Consider the following 19,025-nt stretch of genomic DNA (forward strand, 5'->3'; position numbering starts at 1 on the left):
CAATGTGTTTTGCAAAGTTTTTATCGGACTCTAGAGGCAATTTACCTCGCTCTGGTCCATGGACAATTTTAACCTTTACATCGGATGCATTTTTTCCCCATACTTTTTTGGAGGGCACATAACTTTTGGGGAGCCTATTTTCCCGGGAAGGACATATTTTTAGAGGACTAACATGTTCTGTTTGGGGAGCACACACTTTCTAGGAGAGGCACATACTTTCCGAGGGGGCATGTACTTTTTGGGGGACACTAATTTTGTGGAGTGGGTCAAGTACTTTTTTGGTGGAGGGGACACATAATTTTTAGGTTGTTCTGAGTTGCCTTATGTTGTTGTATATGCAGTACGTTGTCTTGGGTGTTGGTCTGCCATGTTATCTGGATCATTAAACACATTTTAGTCGATTTCCATGTTGCTGCTGGAAGGCACAACAGGCTGCTGCCCGTTCACTGTCCTTTCCTCTAGCAGGGACATTGGAGATGGATGTATATGTATCTGGGCTCTCTGCTAGCAGGTACCACATTTTTTCCCGCAAACCATGCCAGCTTCAATTAACATCGGATACATTCAAATTTCTCAGTCTCTGGTACTCTGCATTCTGTACCGGCTGCTACCGAAAGATGAAGTGTCAGTGCAGATAAATATCCAGTAAGAGTGAAGTGTCATGGAGCAAGTCGCAACAAATAGTTCACAGAATGGAAGATATCTCAAAAATTATCTCAAGAGTTATCCTGCCCTGCTGAAGTTATTTGTGTCATCTTCTATGTTAAGGCAAATCCCTATTATCATTCGCTCATTTGTAACCAAATATGTCTACAATAAAAACTAATGTTTCTACGTTTCTGTGCTTTCTATTTTACTGTTGGAGAAAAGTTATGCAAATGAATGATGGAATAATCCCCCACAGTGCCACCTATTGGTAGGTAGCTACTCTATAAGTTAATAGGCTAACTACCTCCTAATAGGTGGTACTATAGAGGATTATTTCATCACTTGTTTGCATAGCTTTTTTCCAGGGAGCAGTGCATGGTCTATAAAACTCGACAAGGAGAAACATACAAAAGAATGGACACAACTTGTCAATGAAAAAAGTTAGAAGAGGATGTCAAGAATTGTTCTAAATAATGGCTCAGTCATAAGAGCGTTCTTTTTTGCGCACCTATGTGCGCAAAAAAACCACTCCACGCATGTTAAAAATGCGTGTGACCGTAGCTCCATGCCCATTGCTTTCAATTTTTCAATTTTCAATCTTTAAATCCTCGGCCATCAGAAAGTGCTTCGGCATGGAAGAGAGAAGATGCACCAAAGCCCCAACAGCGGCGAAAAGTGCTGTATATGTATATATTTTTTTACACCAGCTAAGGATGATTTTCAGGGAAGAGCTTATATTTCAAGCCCTTCCCCGAAAATCACTGTGGGGGTTGCCTGCCTCCCACTGCTTTCAATAGGGCAGCTGCAGTGCCGGCCCGCATTGAAAGTAATGGGAAAAGATCGCAATCCTCTGCCACAGCTGTGGCAGGGGATTCCTTCATGCCCACAGGGAGTCCACTTGTCACTGAACACTGACATCGCTGTCACAGTGCTCAGTGATGAGGAGACTCCCCGCGGGGAATCTTTACGCGCAGCACAGACTTTGCCACTGCATGGATGTCCTATCGTTTGCAGGTGCGAGTATTTTGAACCTGTAAAGGACAGACATGTAAATACTACATAGGGAATCAATGGTTCTACCTCCCTCCATACATGTCCTGCAACAGCAGGACGTAGTTTTACAATACGGCCGTCACTAAGGGGTTAAACCTGTTAGTCTCGTGGACTCTAGGAAGAAATCAATGTCATTCAGCTTGGAAAAATTTTATTATCTGAGCAGGAGATACTTTTTTGCTTTGGTGTTAAGGAAAAGAACTTGTGGAGGAGGAATTTTCAGCCTCATCATCAGATTCCATGTCTTGGCAGGCCGCATAGTATCGGATGTTGGGTAGACCAGGTACCACACAACAGCTTAAGGCACTGCGGTAGATGTTCATGCCTTGTACATCATGCCATCGATTTGTCTTTTCACTGTAGCATTCGACATTATATGTGGTGGTAAACCCATTGAAGCCCCCGACCACATAGAGATTGTCGTCTAGAACTTCTATGCCAAAATTGCTTCGTGGTGTAAACATGATTGGTAGAAGAACCCAAGTGTTGTTGATGGGGTTGTAAGTCTCGGCACTTCTCAGGCGATGAGAGCCATCAAAACCTCCAACCTGAAAAATAAAACATGGACAATGTAAATAGTGAGGCTAAAAATGGGTGAAAACTGCAGGTTTAATTGATGATCAGCCATTTGTTTGCGTTTTCATTGTCATTTTTTCGGGCCTACATTTTAATACCCATAACTATTTTTCCATTCTTCTCAATTGTACCATTTAATGTATTGAAAAGCTTTAAAATATTTGAGTAAGGTGAAATATGAAAGAAACACAATTGCACCATTTTTGAGAGGATCTTGTTTTATGGCATTCACGGCATAAAAATGACATTTTATCTTTGTTCTGCTAAATTTATATAATGTTTATCTATTACTACTTTAAAAAAACTTGGGCGTTTTGTTTCTTGAAGTGTTTATTGAACGTGATAAATAAAGTTATGTTTTGACTCAGGCCTTAGTCAGACGGGCGTTTTTTGCCGCGATTTGCGGATTGCATGACGGATGCGCATCCGCAAATCGCGTGACCGGTGCGCGCAAGTCGCCCGCAAATCGCCCGAAAATCTGCTCCTAGCCGCGTTTCATTAGAAACGGGCCGGAGCTGTCCAGCGCATTGCATTCAATGGAGACGGCAATACAGCCGTCTCCATTGAAAGCAATGCGCTGCGGGCGAGCCCGGGATGAATTGTCGGTAAGGGCTTAAATATATAAGCCCTTACCTGCAATCCATCCTAAAATGTGTTAAAATAAAAAAAAATTGCATTCTCACCTTCTGCCGGCAGCTCCGAGCGGCCGTCCTGCAGTGGGTGTGAAGGGGGTGTGAGTCAGACCTGCCCCCTGATTGGCTCAGCGCTGAGCCAATCAGAGGCATGCCTCACTCACACCCATTCATGAATTCATGAATGGATGTGAGTCAGACCTGCCCCTGATTGGCTCAGCGCTGAGAGGCAGCAGTCACTCACCCATTCATGAATTCATGAATGGGTGTGTGAGTGAAACCGGCCTCTGATTGGTCAGGCTGTGACCAATCAGAGCAGATCATTCAGCAGGCGGGGATTTTAAAGCCCCGCCGGCTGAATAGTGCCGAGAAGCAGTTCAGGAGAACTGACAGCGGCCGCGGCTGGACTCCGGCTGCAGCGGAAAGGTGAGTATACAATTTTTTTTTTATTTTAACACATTTTAGCATGAATTGCAGGGAAGGGTTTATATATTTAACCCCTTCCCGACAATTAACCCCGCGCACGCCGGCAGCCCATTGCTTTCAATGGAGCGGCTGTATTGCCGCTCCATTGAATTCAATGGGCAAACATCGTTCTTCTCTGCCACAGCTGTTACAGCTGTGGCAGAGAAGAATGATTTGTCTTCTATATGTTCTCAATGGGGTCGGCGCTGCTGCCGCCGGCCCCATTGAGCGCATATACAGAAGCGAACAGGAATCGCAGATCGCAGATAGGTGCGATCTGCGATTTTTTGTTCTATAATTGTTCGGACGAGCGCATAAAAAGCGCTCATGTGTCCGATACCATTGCGAAGCAATGGTTTTAAAAAATCGCCGGACGCATGCGCATGCGCAAATCGCGGCAAAAAACGCCCGTCTGACTAAGGCCTCAGGGAGCTCTATTACTAATTGGGGCATATAGTGGACACTATTGCTATATGGGTCAGGGGACACTATTACTAAACAGGAGGCACAATTACTAATTGCGGCACAAAGGGGGCACTATTCCTAATTGAGGCACAGAGGGAGCATTATTACTAAGTGGGGCACAGAGAGGTCACCATTACTAAGTGGGGCGCAAATGAGGTACTATTATTAAACGGGGCCACAGAGGGGGCACTATTACTAAGTGGGGTCACAGAGAGGGAACTATTACTAAGTGAGGCCATAATTGCTATCTGACTATTATCTGATGACTGCATTTTTTAGAGATACACAGCAACAGTGCCTCTATATCTAAGCCATATATATATGTGTATATATATATATATATATATATATATATATATATATATATATATATATATATATATATATCAGTTGTCTAATAGAATTTATATAAATACTTTTTAGGGGAGGAAGAAGCAATTTTGAGCTTTGCTATGTGTTCTATGAACATCACTTGTTGGGCCCTATAGCAAAGTCAAGATTTCTCCTTCATCTTGTAGAAACTAAGATCAACTTTTTGTGTTTCAGTTCAATTTTGCTCAATTCCTAATAATGGAAAAACTTTTTCTCATTTTTTAAGACAATCAAGGCAAAAATCTGGATCTGTCTTTAACCCTCCATTGTCTTCAAAGAGAGAAATAAGTCCTGACTGGCGAGTTGCTCAGCTTGCACATATTCAGGATTTGCCTTGTGCCTAATTACAGAGATTAAATCTGAGTCTCTTCTTACCACATAGATTTTTTCTCCATAGGCAATAACACCCACTCCGCTACGCCGGGTCCTCATCGGAGCGATTGTACTCCATTGCTGGGTATCCAGTCTATAAATCTCGGCGGTGAACAAGCACTGATTGCCATTGAATCCTCCGCATATGTAGATCTGTACAAAAAATAATAACGGACATAAATTTTATACTTCCAGTTGTTGTATATATAGTAGAAATACTGAGCGACGCGTCCTTGTAGCGCACTTCACTAGGAGAATTATAGAAGAGGGAGTAAGGAGTATTTTCTCCACTCACAGTCTGATAGGTGATGCAGAGGATGAGGACTAAGGCTGATGTCACATTACATTTTATGAAACCAGCGCTGGTTCCATCCTCCATTAAGAAATCTGAATGGACACAGAAACTAGAATGGAACTTGGACGGCACCATAATGGAAAATATGTGAGATGGAGACCTCCGAGCACGGCGCTCTTCTATCCAGTGTAAAAGACTGACAGGAATGGAAACTAGGTGAGGCAAAGACCAAAAAATTCCCCTATCACATTTTCTCCCCTATAGTACCATCCCCGTTCCGTCCCTGTGCAGTTTTCTGCATGGAGGCTGGAACCCAAGGCGGAACCAACGCTGGACTTGTTGTATTTGTGTGCTCGTTAAATGGAACAAAGAATGGATACAAACGCAAGGCTTTCTGTTTACATCCGTTTTCCACTGGCAATAAAGTACAAAGAAAATAAAGCGGGCGATGTTCCATCAGGTTTCTGAGTGTTTGGACAAGAAACATAGTGCAGCGCTCAACACTATTGTATCTGGGGGAAAATCAGGAAACCTGATAGAATAGACATCCCTAAAAACTAGACTGGAATCAATGGAAATGCATTTAATTTAATCACTTATTTGACACATACATACTCCGCAGTGCTGTACACAGATTGTCATCACTTACATGGGGGATGAAATCTAAATTCCCCTATTAGTATGTTTGGTGGAGGTATTGTAAAAATAATAATATAAATGTGTTTCTTAAATCAGCCTAGGCAAACATATATATATATATATATTATTTTTTTTTTCACATATCCACCTTCATAGGTAATAGCTAGCAGTTAAATGGTTAACGAGCTCAATATAATACCCTGGTATGTACAAGTACAATATTGACGCTAAACCTCCCACATATGGCTCCCAGTGTTAGCTATCAAGGGGAGTAACTTCTTATCCCTGACTGCATTCCTTCTCTTAGATTGGAATATTAATAAAGTCTATGCTACTTGGGTATATAGAAATTACATGTTCACATAGCGACATACACCTGGGGCGTAAACAAATGCTAACCATTAGAGTCATTACATACTAGACGGACAATCATGAGTTGTTATGATGTGAGGGGGGTGCATGTAATTGGTGTGTCATGGTCAATTATATTTGTATTGTACTTCCTTTGAATAAATCAGAAGAGTATTGGAGGCTGACGGATAACATCTATCAGTTCAAATACATATATTCATGCATGAAGCTTCTCATTATAATCAATCTTGAGCAGACCAGTGAAGTTTTCTGGAATATGATTTATTCCCATAACAGAGGATAGCCACTCAAACACATGAAGAACATACAAACTCCATCCAGATATTGTCTCCATTTTTCTATCCATATGACAGAACAGAAGAACAGACACTCAAAACGCAGATGTAAACAGAGCCTTATTCCCAGTTGTCAGGTTAGTCTAAATGAATATATGGCTGAAGAGAAGCCTTAAGCGGATGTACCAAAATCTATCCACAGGGTAGGGGATACATTTATGATCAGTGGGAATCTTACAGTTGGAACTCCCACAATCCTGAGCATGGGGTCCCGACAGTCAGACCCCCACGATCCTGAGAAAGAGGGTCCCGACAGTCAGACCCCACCAACCTATTTCAGTGAGGAGTGCTCAGCAATGTCTGACCCTGAATGGTGTGGTGGTGTTCATGTCGTCTACTGCATTCCTGCAGGGACTGTTGGGAGCTTTGTTCTTTGGATTGAGGGGTCTCAGCAGTCAGTCGATCATAAAGTTATCCCCTGTCCTGTGGATAGGAATTAACTTTAGATCTTCGTACAACCGGTAAAGAAAGTTTAAATCCTTGTTTAAATTCATAGGGTTTCTTATGTACTAATCAGGCTGTAACAGAGCTTCTGATAACTGCAGCTTGTGGTCTCCAATGTTTCCTGCTGACATCTGCTGCATTTTAGATAGATGACTTTGCAATCTGCACAGAAATATGAAACTGAGCTAAACTGCCAGAATCCAGACTGATACATTGTATCAATCAGTGAGATTTATGCAGCGGCCGCTCCTGTACCTACTGTATACTGTACCCACTATATACTGTATCCACTCGCCAGCTCAGAGCAGAGCTTGCTACTGTATCTACTAATTTGCAGCCTTTGAATGAAAACAAAAGTGATCTAATTTAGTGACAGCAAGCACATATCTTGAAAATGGTAAGAAATTCATGCACAAAGTGTCAGGGTGTGCTGCTGGGATCTGTAGTACTAAGGTTCCTAGCAGCAAACCTTCACAGTTTGGGGTTAATTGAGCTGCTGGGTGTGGTATTCTCTAGCAGCCAATCCCCTTTGGTCTGCAGCATATATAAACCCAGCTCCTCTCAGTACTTGAGGCTGGTCTTGTACTGTTTGGATGTATCTGTTTTGTATCCACTCAGATCTGTGTTTGCATGTAGGTCTGTTGTGGCCCTCTGCTTCCCAAAGACGGTTTGAACACCTGTAGTCCTAGTCTGCAGCACATGCAGCTTCTTTTCCCTTCCCCTGACAGGTGCAGCCTCCAAACATCTTATGTCTTGCTCTGTGTGTCAATTGGTGGATCCCTGACACAGTTCACTATGTCAGCATGGTGCTGCCTGTCTATTCCCCCTGGTATGAGGACACATAGACTTGCTGTGAGAAGTGAGCTCTGGGTGGAGTCTGTGCGGTTTGCACTATATGTTGTAATCTGCTGTGAGTCTGTACCAGTAGAGTCTGTGCTAGTAGAGTCCGTGTGACCTGTGCTCTGTTCCTGACCTGTTGCAGCTTGCTGTGTGACCTGTGTCCGGTGCTGGTGGACTCCTGGTTAGTGTAGGGACTAGCAGTATAGCCAGGAGCCTTGAAGTAGCCCGCTAGCTTCCACGTTTTGATCAAAATGTCAACTAATGCCTGGTATTTATATTCAGCTTATCACCTGTTACTAATGGTTGCATTTTGGCTGCTGTATGCTGTGTTTTCTGGCTCTGTGTGTCCTGTTGTTCTGTCCCTGTCATGTGGCATGTGTATGTATCTTGTTCTGGTGCGTGGATTCTAGGAGCAGCCAGGGCCCAGATCTGAAGACCGCTTGGGCCGCCCTTTATCAGGGCGATGTCCCGACTCAGGTAGGGCCATGTCATCCTCCCTATAGCACAAGGCCAGTTATTTGAAACCTGTGTGTATCCGTGTGGACCCCGTGCTTAGTATGCCCACATGATCGTAACTAGAGATGAGCGAACGTACTCGTCCGAGCTTGATATTCGTGCGAATATTAGGGTGTTCGGGATGCTCGGTACTCTTAACGAGCACCACGCGGTGTTCGGGTTACTTTCACTTTCCTCTGTGAGACGTTAGCGCGCTTTTCTGGCCAATTGAAAGACAGGGAAGGCATTACAACTTCCCCCTGCAACGTTTAAGCCCTATACCACCCCCCTGCTGTGAGTGGCTGGGGAGATAAGGTGTCACCCGAGTATTGAAATCTGCCGCGGCTCGCTACGGATGTATTCTGACATTAGTTCAGGGAAAGTGGTATCGTGTTGGAGCTGCTATAGGGAGAGTGTTAGGTGTATTGTAGACTTCAAGAACCCCAACGGTCCTTCTAAAGGCCATAAATCGTCTCTATATGCGCTCAGTGGGGCCGGCGGCAGCAGCGCCGACCCCATTGAGAACATATAGAAGACAAATCCTTCTTTTCTGCCACAGCTGTAACAGCTGTAGCAGAGAAGAACGATGTTTGCCCATTGAATTCAATGGAACCAGCAATACAGCAGGTTCCACTGAATGCAATGGGCTGCCGGCGATCGCAGGATGAATGGTCGGGAAGGGGTTAAATATATAACCCCTTCCCTGCAATTCATCCAGAAATGTGATACACTAAAAATATATACCGGCGTATAAGGCAACGGGGCGTATAAGACGACCCCACAACTGTCACCTTATACGCCGGCAATACAGTGGAGCAAAGAATAAAAAGCATTACTCACTTCTTCAGACGATCTGCGCCGCTCCTGTAGACTGTCACTCCTTCCTGGTGTTCTGCGGTGCTCCTGCAGGCTCTTGCTCCCTCCTGGTTCCCGGCAGAGCATTGCTTTCTCTACGAAAGGCTTTAAATCCACGCCTCCAGAAACACACGTGCCTTCAGCCAATCACAGCCAATGACAGTGATGTCATTGAATTGCTGTGATTGGCTGTGTTTCTGGAGGCGGGGATTTCAAGCCTTTCATAGAGAAAGCTTTAGTCCGTGGACCAGGAAGGAGTGACAGTCTGCAGGAGCGGCGCAGATCGTCTGAAGAAGTAAGTAATGCTTTTTATTCTTTGCTCCACTGTATTGCCGACGTATAAGGTGACAGTTGGGGGGTCGTCTTATACGCCCCGTCGCCTTATACGCCGGTATATATTTTTAGTGTATCACATTTCTGGATGAATTGCAGGGAAGGGGTTATATATTTAACCCCTTCCCGACCATTCATCCTGCGATCGCCGGCAGCCCATTGCATTCAGTGGAACCTGCTGTATTGCTGGTTCCATTGAATTCAATGGGCAAACATCGTTCTTCTCTGCTACAGCTGTTACAGCTGTGCCAGAGGATAACGATCTTTACGCTGACAGTGGGGGGGGGGCCCACTCTTGCCGCTATTGTGGCTTAATAGTGGGACCTGTGAACTTGAGATGCAGCCCAACATGTAGCCCCTCGCCTGCCCTATCCGCTTCTGTGTCGTTCCCATCACTTTCTTGAATTGCCCAGATTTTCACACATGAAAACCTTAGCGAGCATCGGCGAAATACAAAAATGCTCCGGTCGCCCATTGACTTCAATGGGGTTCGTTACTCGAAACGAACCCTCGAGCATTGCGAAAATTTCGTGCCGAGTAACGAGCACCCGAGCATTTTGGTGTTCGCTCATCTCTAATCGTAACACAAAGCATATTAGAAAGTAGAGTAATTTATCCCCTTTGAGTCTACAATCTAATTATTTCAACTCTCAGTTTGATGGCTGATTACTTTTACTAGAACACTTTATTTTACCGGTCTAGGCTTTCCTAGGAATAAGGTGACCTTAGCAACATGGTCAATAAATGAAATATTCATGAGGTTTCTACTAAAATGGTAAAAATTGTACCAAATGTAAGTGCCGGGTTCCCAAAGTTAGAAGCAATAATTTACTCCTTCCTATAAAAAGAAGAAACATAAAAACTCCCAAATTTTCCTGTGAAGTGCAGCACATTTATCGAATGTTCTGGATAACACAGATGCCCTATTAGAAAACCGCTGCCTGATGCCACAATGTGCCCATATCAGAGGCTTCCAAAATCCACAAAGTACTCCCTGTTCTCCATTTGTGCACTTGCTATCTTCTTCCCATCATTTCTTAATCTCAAAGGGAGTTTAAAAGTAGAAATGGTATTAATGATGCATCCTCAGGTGATCGGGCTCCTCCTATCAGAACCTGCTGCTCCAACCCTGGTGTAGTGACCGATGCTTGTAATTGTAGATGCAGTTCCCACTGATTTCAATAAGAGTTGTGCCTGCAATTACAAGCCCTGGCTTCCACTCTGACCTCTGTGTATAGCGGTGCTAACAGTTGGCGCCCAATCAGCTCATCACCTGGGAACCTGAGCATGGACCAATCGACTATTGATTACCTGTCTTTAGGATATATCACTGGTAATTATTAGGAAATTATAATACCAGTGTTTTTGGTGGCGCAATGCGCCACACACCTCTGCTACATGCACATCACACACACAGCTCTGGTACATGGGTGTGTGACAGACACAAACAGCTGTGCTACATTCCATGCACCTCACAGACACAGTGCTGCTATATGACATGAGTGGCACAGACCCAGCTCTGCTACATGACATGTGCATCACAGACACAGTTCTGCTACATGACATGTGTGTCACAAACACAGCTCTGCTACATTACATGCATGGCACAAACACAGCTCTGGTACATTACATGCTCAGCATAGACACAGCTCTGCTACATGACATGCGCAGCACAGACACAGCTCTGTTACATGACATGTGGGGCACAGACATAGCTCTGCTATATTACATGCGCAGCACAAACACAGCTCTGCTACATGACATGCGAGGCACAGACACAGCTCTGCTACATGACATGTGCGTCACAAATACAGCTATGTCACATGACATGCGCATCTTCAGACACAGTTCTGCTACTTGACATTTTATGTCACTCATAAACTATTTGCAGGCACTTCCAGGCTTCCTTGACAGACCAAAGATGGACTGTAACGAACTGTATTGAACAATGGCAAAATAATTCAAACGATTATCTGTGCAAGTAAACGGACATCATTTGAAAGCAAACAACTCACTCACTTCTTCAAATGATTAATTGCTCCATGGAAAGGAACCCTTGATGAGTCCCTGCAGAAGAAAATTATGCACCTATCTGTTCTTTGCATTGCTTTTTCCTGCTCAAGTATTTAGAAAGCCTCATACTTGGTTTATAGGTCTCCTACATGCCCAGCACTGATCAACTGGTCTCTCATGAATGTAGACAAGCACAGCTCCCCTCCCCTCTACTCTGTCAGAGGCTGTGTAGCATAAACACGCCCACACAATACTGCACAGCTATCTCTTATCCTCTCTCTAAATAGCTGCTGGTCCTATTCCCCCTCACTGCTGATAAGAGCAAAAAATTACAACCATTTGTCGTACAATGATTATCACCGGTACTCAATGGAACCCATTGGCTTACAATAGAGTATTTCAGATGCTGCTATGGGGTCCATGTTTTTGAGGGGTAAAAAAGTGCTGCAAGCAGGGCTATTCTTCCCATCAATAAAACAGAATTTGTAATGGAAGATCCAACTGGAACTTCCAACACACAGATCTGAACACAACCTAAAATCAAAGAAAGTAAAATGGGGTCATAACTATCAGTCCTTAAATGAATTGTTTCACCAATAAAATGCATGACCACTGGCAGTCTGACCACTGGGACTCCCAACACTCCCTAAATATACACAGCCTGGGTTTCCCATGTGAATGGAGTGGCAATGCACATGTATGATAACCAATCCATTTACTTCTATGGGATGGAAGGAAATTGCTGAGTGCTTTGATCTCTCCCTTTTGCATAGAAGTGAATGAAGCGATGGTCACGCATGTGCACCACTTTTCTGTTCACATGGACTGCACAAATGTTGGAATCACTGAGATTCCCAGCAATCAGACATTATTCTCCATCCAGTGGATGGGGGATAAATATCATTGGTTGGGAACACTCCTCTACTGATTATCAGTATGGTTGTTACCTTGTCATTGAGCGTGGTGGCACTAGCATCACTCCTCTGCTCATTCATGGGGGAGATCAAATTCCACTGGTTGGTTTCTGTCTCGTATCGTTCAGCAGTGTTCAGGCGAAATTGGCCATCAAAGCCTCCCATGGCATAGATATTATCATCCAGGACCGTGACGCTGACATAACATCTTTTTGCATGCATGGGTGCTACTTCCTGCCACGTCTTCTCAACTGGGTTAAAGCGTCTTACGCTATTAAAATAGTCCACACTGTCAAATCCACCGATGATGTACACGTAGCCATTTAAATATGCCGCTCCATGGTACGCTCTTGGTCTTTGCTCTTCGCCGGTAACGTTCCTCCATATATCGGCACGAGCATCATAGGACTCTATAGCATTGGTTGGTCCACCTCCACTCCAACCACCAATAGCTAACAGGATGGCAGAAGGAAGACGGGGTCTGCTTATCGGATTGTTAGGACTTGTGAGGCCACCCATATTGAGGTTGTAGAAAGCCTTGTAAGCATTAATGACGATGGGTTTACACTCTTGATTGTCTCTTATATAGCTGTGAGCTTTGATCCTGTTGTTAAAGTAATCCTCATCCAAAAGAGAAAAGCGAACCTAGCAAGAAAGATTAGAGAAATGACAAACCAAAAGAGAGAGAAGTCTGGGAGAATTGTGAAATTAATTACGGTACATCTACAGTGCAGCAAAATTATCTATCTATCTATCTATATCTCCTATCTATCTATCTATCTATCTATATCTCATATCTATCTATCTATCTATCTATCTATCTATCTATCTATCTATCTATCTATCTATCTATCTGTCTATCTATCTAACATCTATCTATATCATATCTATCTATCTATTTCATATCTATCTATCTACATACAGATTTAGCAAATGTTAACTTGACATTCAGTGCATTATAATAACTTAACTACAAAGTACTACATTGCTGTAAATCAAATTATTACAATGCGCCGATCATATTAACAATTGCTATATCTGTATGTTAAAGCAGTTGTCTTGTTACCGGACAACCCAGCTTCAATAGGGCTGTATGGTGTAAAATAATAAAATGAAGTATTCTTCCCCCTCCACAAACTCCGGGATTCAGTGCTGCAGCCCCGCTGTGGTCCCAATGATTGTTGTGACATATGATATCACAGGAAATCAGGTGACCACTGCAGCGAATGATACATCTTCATTTATTATTTGCACTGCAGCCGTTAACCCTTTAGGTGAACATTTCATGGCAAATAGTCAGCATTACCACTGGAAGAAGATGTGAGATGTCCTGTTTTCGGGTCGCTGGGTTATGATCAATCCACTGTATAATGGCTTCAAATGCAGCTTCCTCGTGTTTAATGTTCAGCTCATCTTTCTCTATAAGACCTTTAAGGTCTTCAGCTGACAGCTCAAAGAACTCCTCCGAGGTCTTCCTGATGTTCTCGAAGTTCTGTAAGATGTAGGTGTACGCCTTGTGCTGGAGCTCGGGGCAGTTATAATGCTCAGTGAACTTATAGATCCCAATACAATTTTCTGGGCATAGTTGGTTCATCAAGAATTCAGCACAAAGTTTTACAAGACCGAGAATGTTGAAGTAATCTGCTGCTATAAAAAGATTTTCTACATTGTCAGGGTTGATCAGGACCGTCCAGGTGTAGGCGTACTCTAGAATCAACCTCATTATGTCTGGGGAGACGTTGGGGATTTCATACACTTTCTTGTCACTGACGTTCAGGCTACTTGTGAACAATGCTCTGCAAATGGGTGAAAAAAAAGCATCATCTAACCATGATCAATGAGATCTCCATGAAAGGGTTAACTAGAACTAAATAGGTTAAAGGGAAAACAAAACATTTATGGCTTATCTCTAATGAGACCCTCAAGCAGGGAGTTATATTACCTGGTGCCATCCTATTACCCCATTCTATCACCGTTCTGCCTGTTCCTGGGGCCGTTCTTCATTCTTCCTCGATTCTTAGACTACCCAATGTACAAAGAGCACAGGTGGTACATCTGTACTGTAAGGCATCACACTCTGCTCTGGTTGGCCAACTCTAGCCAGCCCGAAAGCAGAATGCAGTATCTGACAACCAATGTGGAGAGTACATCGAAAAGTGACAGGAGCGCTGCAAACAACTTGGACCTACACAAAGAGGACCAGGAAGAAGCAGATCAGTGGCAGAATGGGGAGATAGTATGGCACCAGGTAATATAACTCCCCCTATGGTCCTTGGACAAATTGTATCCATGGGAGTGGAGGGTTGCTTTAAGATAGGATATTAATGCACGATTGGGAGATGGGAGGGGGGAGGCACTCAATAGATCTTTGAAATGATGGAGGCTTTCTTGAATGATGTAGTCCTGTTAATCTTTAACCAGGTGGAGTGCTTGTTCGTACATGCAGCTGGGACATATAGTGCGCCTCTTTCACTTGAATGGGGCGGAGCTGCAGTACCAGTTATAATAACTCCAAATATCAACAAGCACTGTGCCTGGATAAACAGTGGAAGGACCCCTTTTGATTGATGGGGTCTCTGGAGTCAAACACTGATGGATTCACATTGATGACCTATCCTTATATATCTGGAAAATCACTTTTATATCTATTGAGTGATAAATAGCTTTAAATATAGTTAATAGTCAGCAAAGGACGTTCTCCTTACAGAGCTTTCCCTTTAACCTCTTCACATGTATGTTTGGGAAAGAAGGGCTTCTCCTATAGGGATGGCACAGGCTCAGGAGCTGACCCTGTGCCATCTGCATTGGGAGCTGGCTGTGAGTGAGCCAGGGTCCTGCTGCAACAGCAAGCATCAGAGAGAATGCTGATCCCCACTGTTAACCGTTTACATGACACAGGGTTGATCACTGTGCAGCATCCGAGGAGTGGGGGGTTCATTCAAATGTGGGAGAGTAAAATGCAAGTGTTGGATTTTCCGTCCACAAACATTAACCCCACAAGGCCTAAATGAGTCATTAGAGAAAATCTAAATAATTTGATACTATAAAGATCAATTTTAGATAAAATATCTGTAATAATTCTTAAAAATTTTATTTATTTTTGTATAGACCTTGTATTATACAGACTTTGTATATTAATTCATATATGTTTTCCGATCGTAGTACTTGTTTATTGATGTCATTTATTGTATTAACAGAAATGTCTTATTGATTATATATCATTTTTATCTTTTGATATGTTTGTATTTTAATATTTACTTATAATCTGGTACATACTCATATATATGGGAGGCCAGGACTCGTGCTTATCTGTAGTGAATGAGTCGAATATTGTGATCTAGATATAGTTTGCACATTCAGGATATGGTAAGAATAGAATGCACACTTTGAGTTCCACGTAACCTCGTATTGGAACGCATGTTGCGTTCCATGGTAGTACGTGACTTACGCTCCCCCGTCAATGGACTACCTCCTCTGATGATGACGCCATATGCTATTGACCCTGGTGCTCAGCGTGTTCATCATGAGTCAGTACATTACATGTTCAATATGGGTTGGTGCTGTTTTATGTTTGAAATTGTATTGCTTGAAAAAGGCGTCTTCTGTGATACGCCGAAATGCGTTGCAGTGAAGAATGGTATAACATTATACCAGTCCTCGATCTTTTACCCGATCTTCCTGGACCCGGTAAGCGCGGAGTCTATTTTTTTTAATTTCCTGCCTATGGTGAGGCTTCCCTGTCGGTGAAGCCGTTGACGGACTCCTGGTTGTCTCTTCAGCTATCTAGTTGGATTGTGGAAAGGGATCTACGTGTTCTACATGCAGACCTGGATCTTAGGTGCGGGTGGATTCCCTCTAACAGGGTTACCCCACCTAGCACCAGGTGAGTGTTTGCACACTACTTTATTTTGTGCAATTTTCCCTTTTTTTGTTTAAAAAATGAATTACAAAACTATTTTTGGTGTTGCTGGATCTGTAATGACTGGTAGAATAAACTGAACACACATTTTATCCCAGATGACCAACAATCGAAAAAACAAAACACAGAAACAGAGCCAAAATTATTCATTTCACCTCTGGAAAAATTCCGTAAATATGATTTTAAAAATTGTATGTACTCAAAAGTGGTACCAATAAAAAATACAGGTCACCACAGAACTCACAAGCCCTAATATGGCCATGTGGACAGAAATATTTTTTTAAAAGTTATGGCTTTATGAAAATCCCCCAAAATGATCATGTCCTTATATACCAAACTAGAGCACATTGCCTATCCACTGCCACTTCAGCCACTTCTATGGAAAGTAGGGAGATTGTTGAGCGCATTGATCTCTGGCTGTCCTATAGTAGTGAATGGAGCGTTGGTCAAGCATGCACACTGTGGCTCTATTTACATGGGGCATTCTGGTGCTCCAGTCTCGGATTGCTGAGGGTGTCTGAAGCCCAGTGATCAGAATGGAATTCCCTATCCTATGCATATGTAGAAGATAAATATCATTAGTGGAAGACCTCTTAAAGGTAAACCCCTCTCTGAACCCGATCAGCACTGACCTAAAGTACGGACTGCAGCTACACAGGATGTTCTTATGAGCCTTGAACTCCACACCACCGGCTTTGATCACGACATCACACAGCTCGCCCTCCAATCTCAGCTCATTTAAAATAGTGTAGGCGGTTTGGATCATTTTGAGTTCCATGTCGCTGGAGGCGGAGCTTTCCTTGATAGTCACTACGTGTATACAGTGCCCTGTCACTGCCTTTTCTCCAAGCCTAACGGGACCAGAATCCGATGTCTGCTATGACATCACCATTTACATTGTATGTTGGAATACTGAATGGAATGGCCTGATAACCGATGCTGGGCAACCAGTCCCGAAACCCCTTTTTTGCGCAAGCACAACATAAACTCTAGGATTACTTCTAGGGTCACTTCCAAGCAAAGCCCAGACACATCCCACCCCTGAACTAAGGACAACCACTCCTCCTATGCCTTACCATTGGGCTGCCATGTGGCAGTAGAAATGGAGGACCTCAGCAATGCCATCACTCCAGCTCCACCAGTTTCCATAGATAGTCCGGGCATGTACAGCCTTTCATATCTGCCTCCAAACGAAGCTCCCAGAAATTCTGTCAATCAAACTGCAACAAAAATTAGCAACTTGCAAGCCTCCTTTTTGGGGACCACCCCGAGAGGCGACACACACTGGTTAGGAAAAGGTGGAGGGGGGAGGAGCCTATGATCCTTCCCTGAGATGCTTCCTTAGATATCGTCTCTTTGAGTACCTCTGGGGGCTCCCCAGTTGAATATATATAGGCTCGCTGCGGGGATAAAAAACATAACCAAAATGTAGCTGGACAGCCATCGCCTTTTCAGGGTATAGGTCTAACTGTGGCTCTATTTCTACCACACTCATTGGGGTATTTTTGCTCGTTGGGATCAAGGGTCTTAACTGACTGTTTTCTCATCGGACGGTTACAGTGGACTGAAGCATGGGCACCCGCACAAGAGGAGCACGCATATATCGCCATATAAATTAACAACTCTGATCAGCACTCGGAGTGTTTCTGACCCCAAATCAAAAAAGCCGAAAGCCAGTTGTTTATAGTCTTGGCTACTCAAAGCTTCCTATCAAACAGTTTATCTCCCAACGTACGCTGTCCCTTATCAATAATATACTGTTCAGTGGACACCAACTTGCATGTCTACTTAGGTGTTGCCCCCAACTTTTTCTTTTGTATCATTGTCCAAGAGTGTACCCAGAGGGCTAACCCCACAGTACAAAGTGTCACCGTATAAATTGGCAGAGGGGAAGGAGATGGCTTAGCAGTGGGAAAGAGTTTAAAGAGAAATGTTTCCAAAAAGGCTTTAGAAGCAGCAACCATCTCTGGCTCATACCCCACCCCAAGCCCTTGCATACTTAAACTCACCAGAAGATGCAGAATTCCCTAAATCAGCAGCAGGAGAACCCACAACCTCCATTGCCTGTGGAGCAGGAACCAAGCTAGCCGCCCTGCATGGAAGAGAAAGCATTTAGCCTTGTTTAAAATGAAATAGTTATGGCTCTTGGAATGTGGCAACACAAACGCAAGTCTTTGAAAAAGAAAAGTGTTTTTAGTGTACAAAAGTAGCAAAAGATAAAAAACTGTATAAACGTGCTATTGCCGGAATCGTGCCAACCCAAAGAAAAGTGTTATCATCACATTATTTATTTTGCACACTGAATGCCATAAAAATGAAATCCAAAAAGCAAAAGGCAAAATTTCTTTTTTCCCCCAATCCCCTAAAAAATATAATAAAAATTATACAGTACATTACATATAACCCAAAATGATGCCAATAAAAAATCTAAATGATCCCGAACAAGACAAGCCCTCATATGGCTATGTCAACGGAAAATTTAAAAGTTATGGCTCCTGGAATGTGATGATGAGATGCCCCTCCTTTCTGTTGGAGTCAGCTGGCCATTCCCCAGTTTCTTATTTCACTGGCGCACATCATATGCACCTAAATTTGTGACTTTTACCTTTTATTGCCACTCTTCTAAGGAAAAGCTTAGTGGAAGCCACCTATGGTCCATCAGATCTACTATAATTTACACCAGACAATGTGATGATGAGATGCCCCTCCTTTGTGTTGGAGTCAGCTGGCCATTCCCCAGTTTCTTATTTCACTGGCGCACATCATATGCACCTAAATTTGTGACTTTTACCTTTTATTGCCACTCTTCTAAGGAAAAGCTTAGTGGAAGCCACCTATGGTCCATCAGATCTACTATAATTTACACCAGACATTGGTTGGATTTCTATCTCAGGTGCACGGAGGCCACAAATGCACTTAATCAATTAAGAGGTGCATCGTACTCCAGCGCCCTGTTTATTAAAGGGGTTGTCCCGCGAAAGCAAGTGG

The 19,025-nt window shown here is 43.3% G+C and overlaps 1 protein-coding gene across 1 annotated transcript; it reads right to left on the reverse strand.

Annotated features, from left to right (window-relative positions):
- Positions 1-1,889: 1,889 nt before the first annotated feature.
- Positions 1,890-16,815, reverse strand: LOC136586572 (kelch-like protein 10). Its single transcript, XM_066584706.1, has 5 exons — positions 16,670-16,815; positions 13,425-13,914; positions 12,152-12,763; positions 4,587-4,736; positions 1,890-2,249 (listed from the first exon to the last, which is right to left on the reverse strand). Exons 1-5 carry the CDS (start codon positions 16,813-16,815, stop codon positions 1,890-1,892), a joined length of 1,758 nt encoding a protein of 585 aa, XP_066440803.1.
- Positions 16,816-19,025: the final 2,210 nt, after the last annotated feature.

This window comes from Eleutherodactylus coqui, chromosome 12 (assembly GCF_035609145.1).
Source record: "Eleutherodactylus coqui strain aEleCoq1 chromosome 12, aEleCoq1.hap1, whole genome shotgun sequence".
Classification (NCBI taxonomy): Eukaryota; Metazoa; Chordata; class Amphibia; order Anura; family Eleutherodactylidae; genus Eleutherodactylus; species Eleutherodactylus coqui.

Excerpts from the sequence above, each read along its gene's own strand:
- LOC136586572 (XM_066584706.1), bottom strand. The coding sequence starts at position 16,815 with ATGGAACTCAAAATGATCCAAACCGCCTACACTATTTTAAATGAGCTG. Across the intron at positions 13,915-16,669 it reads AGCTGCAGTCCGTACTTTAG|AGCATTGTTCACAAGTAGCC; the intron begins GTCAGTGCTGAT and ends ACCCATTTGCAG. Across the intron at positions 4,737-12,151 it reads CCACCACGCTCAATGACAAG|ATCTACATATGCGGAGGATT; the intron begins GTAACAACCATA and ends TTTTTTGTACAG.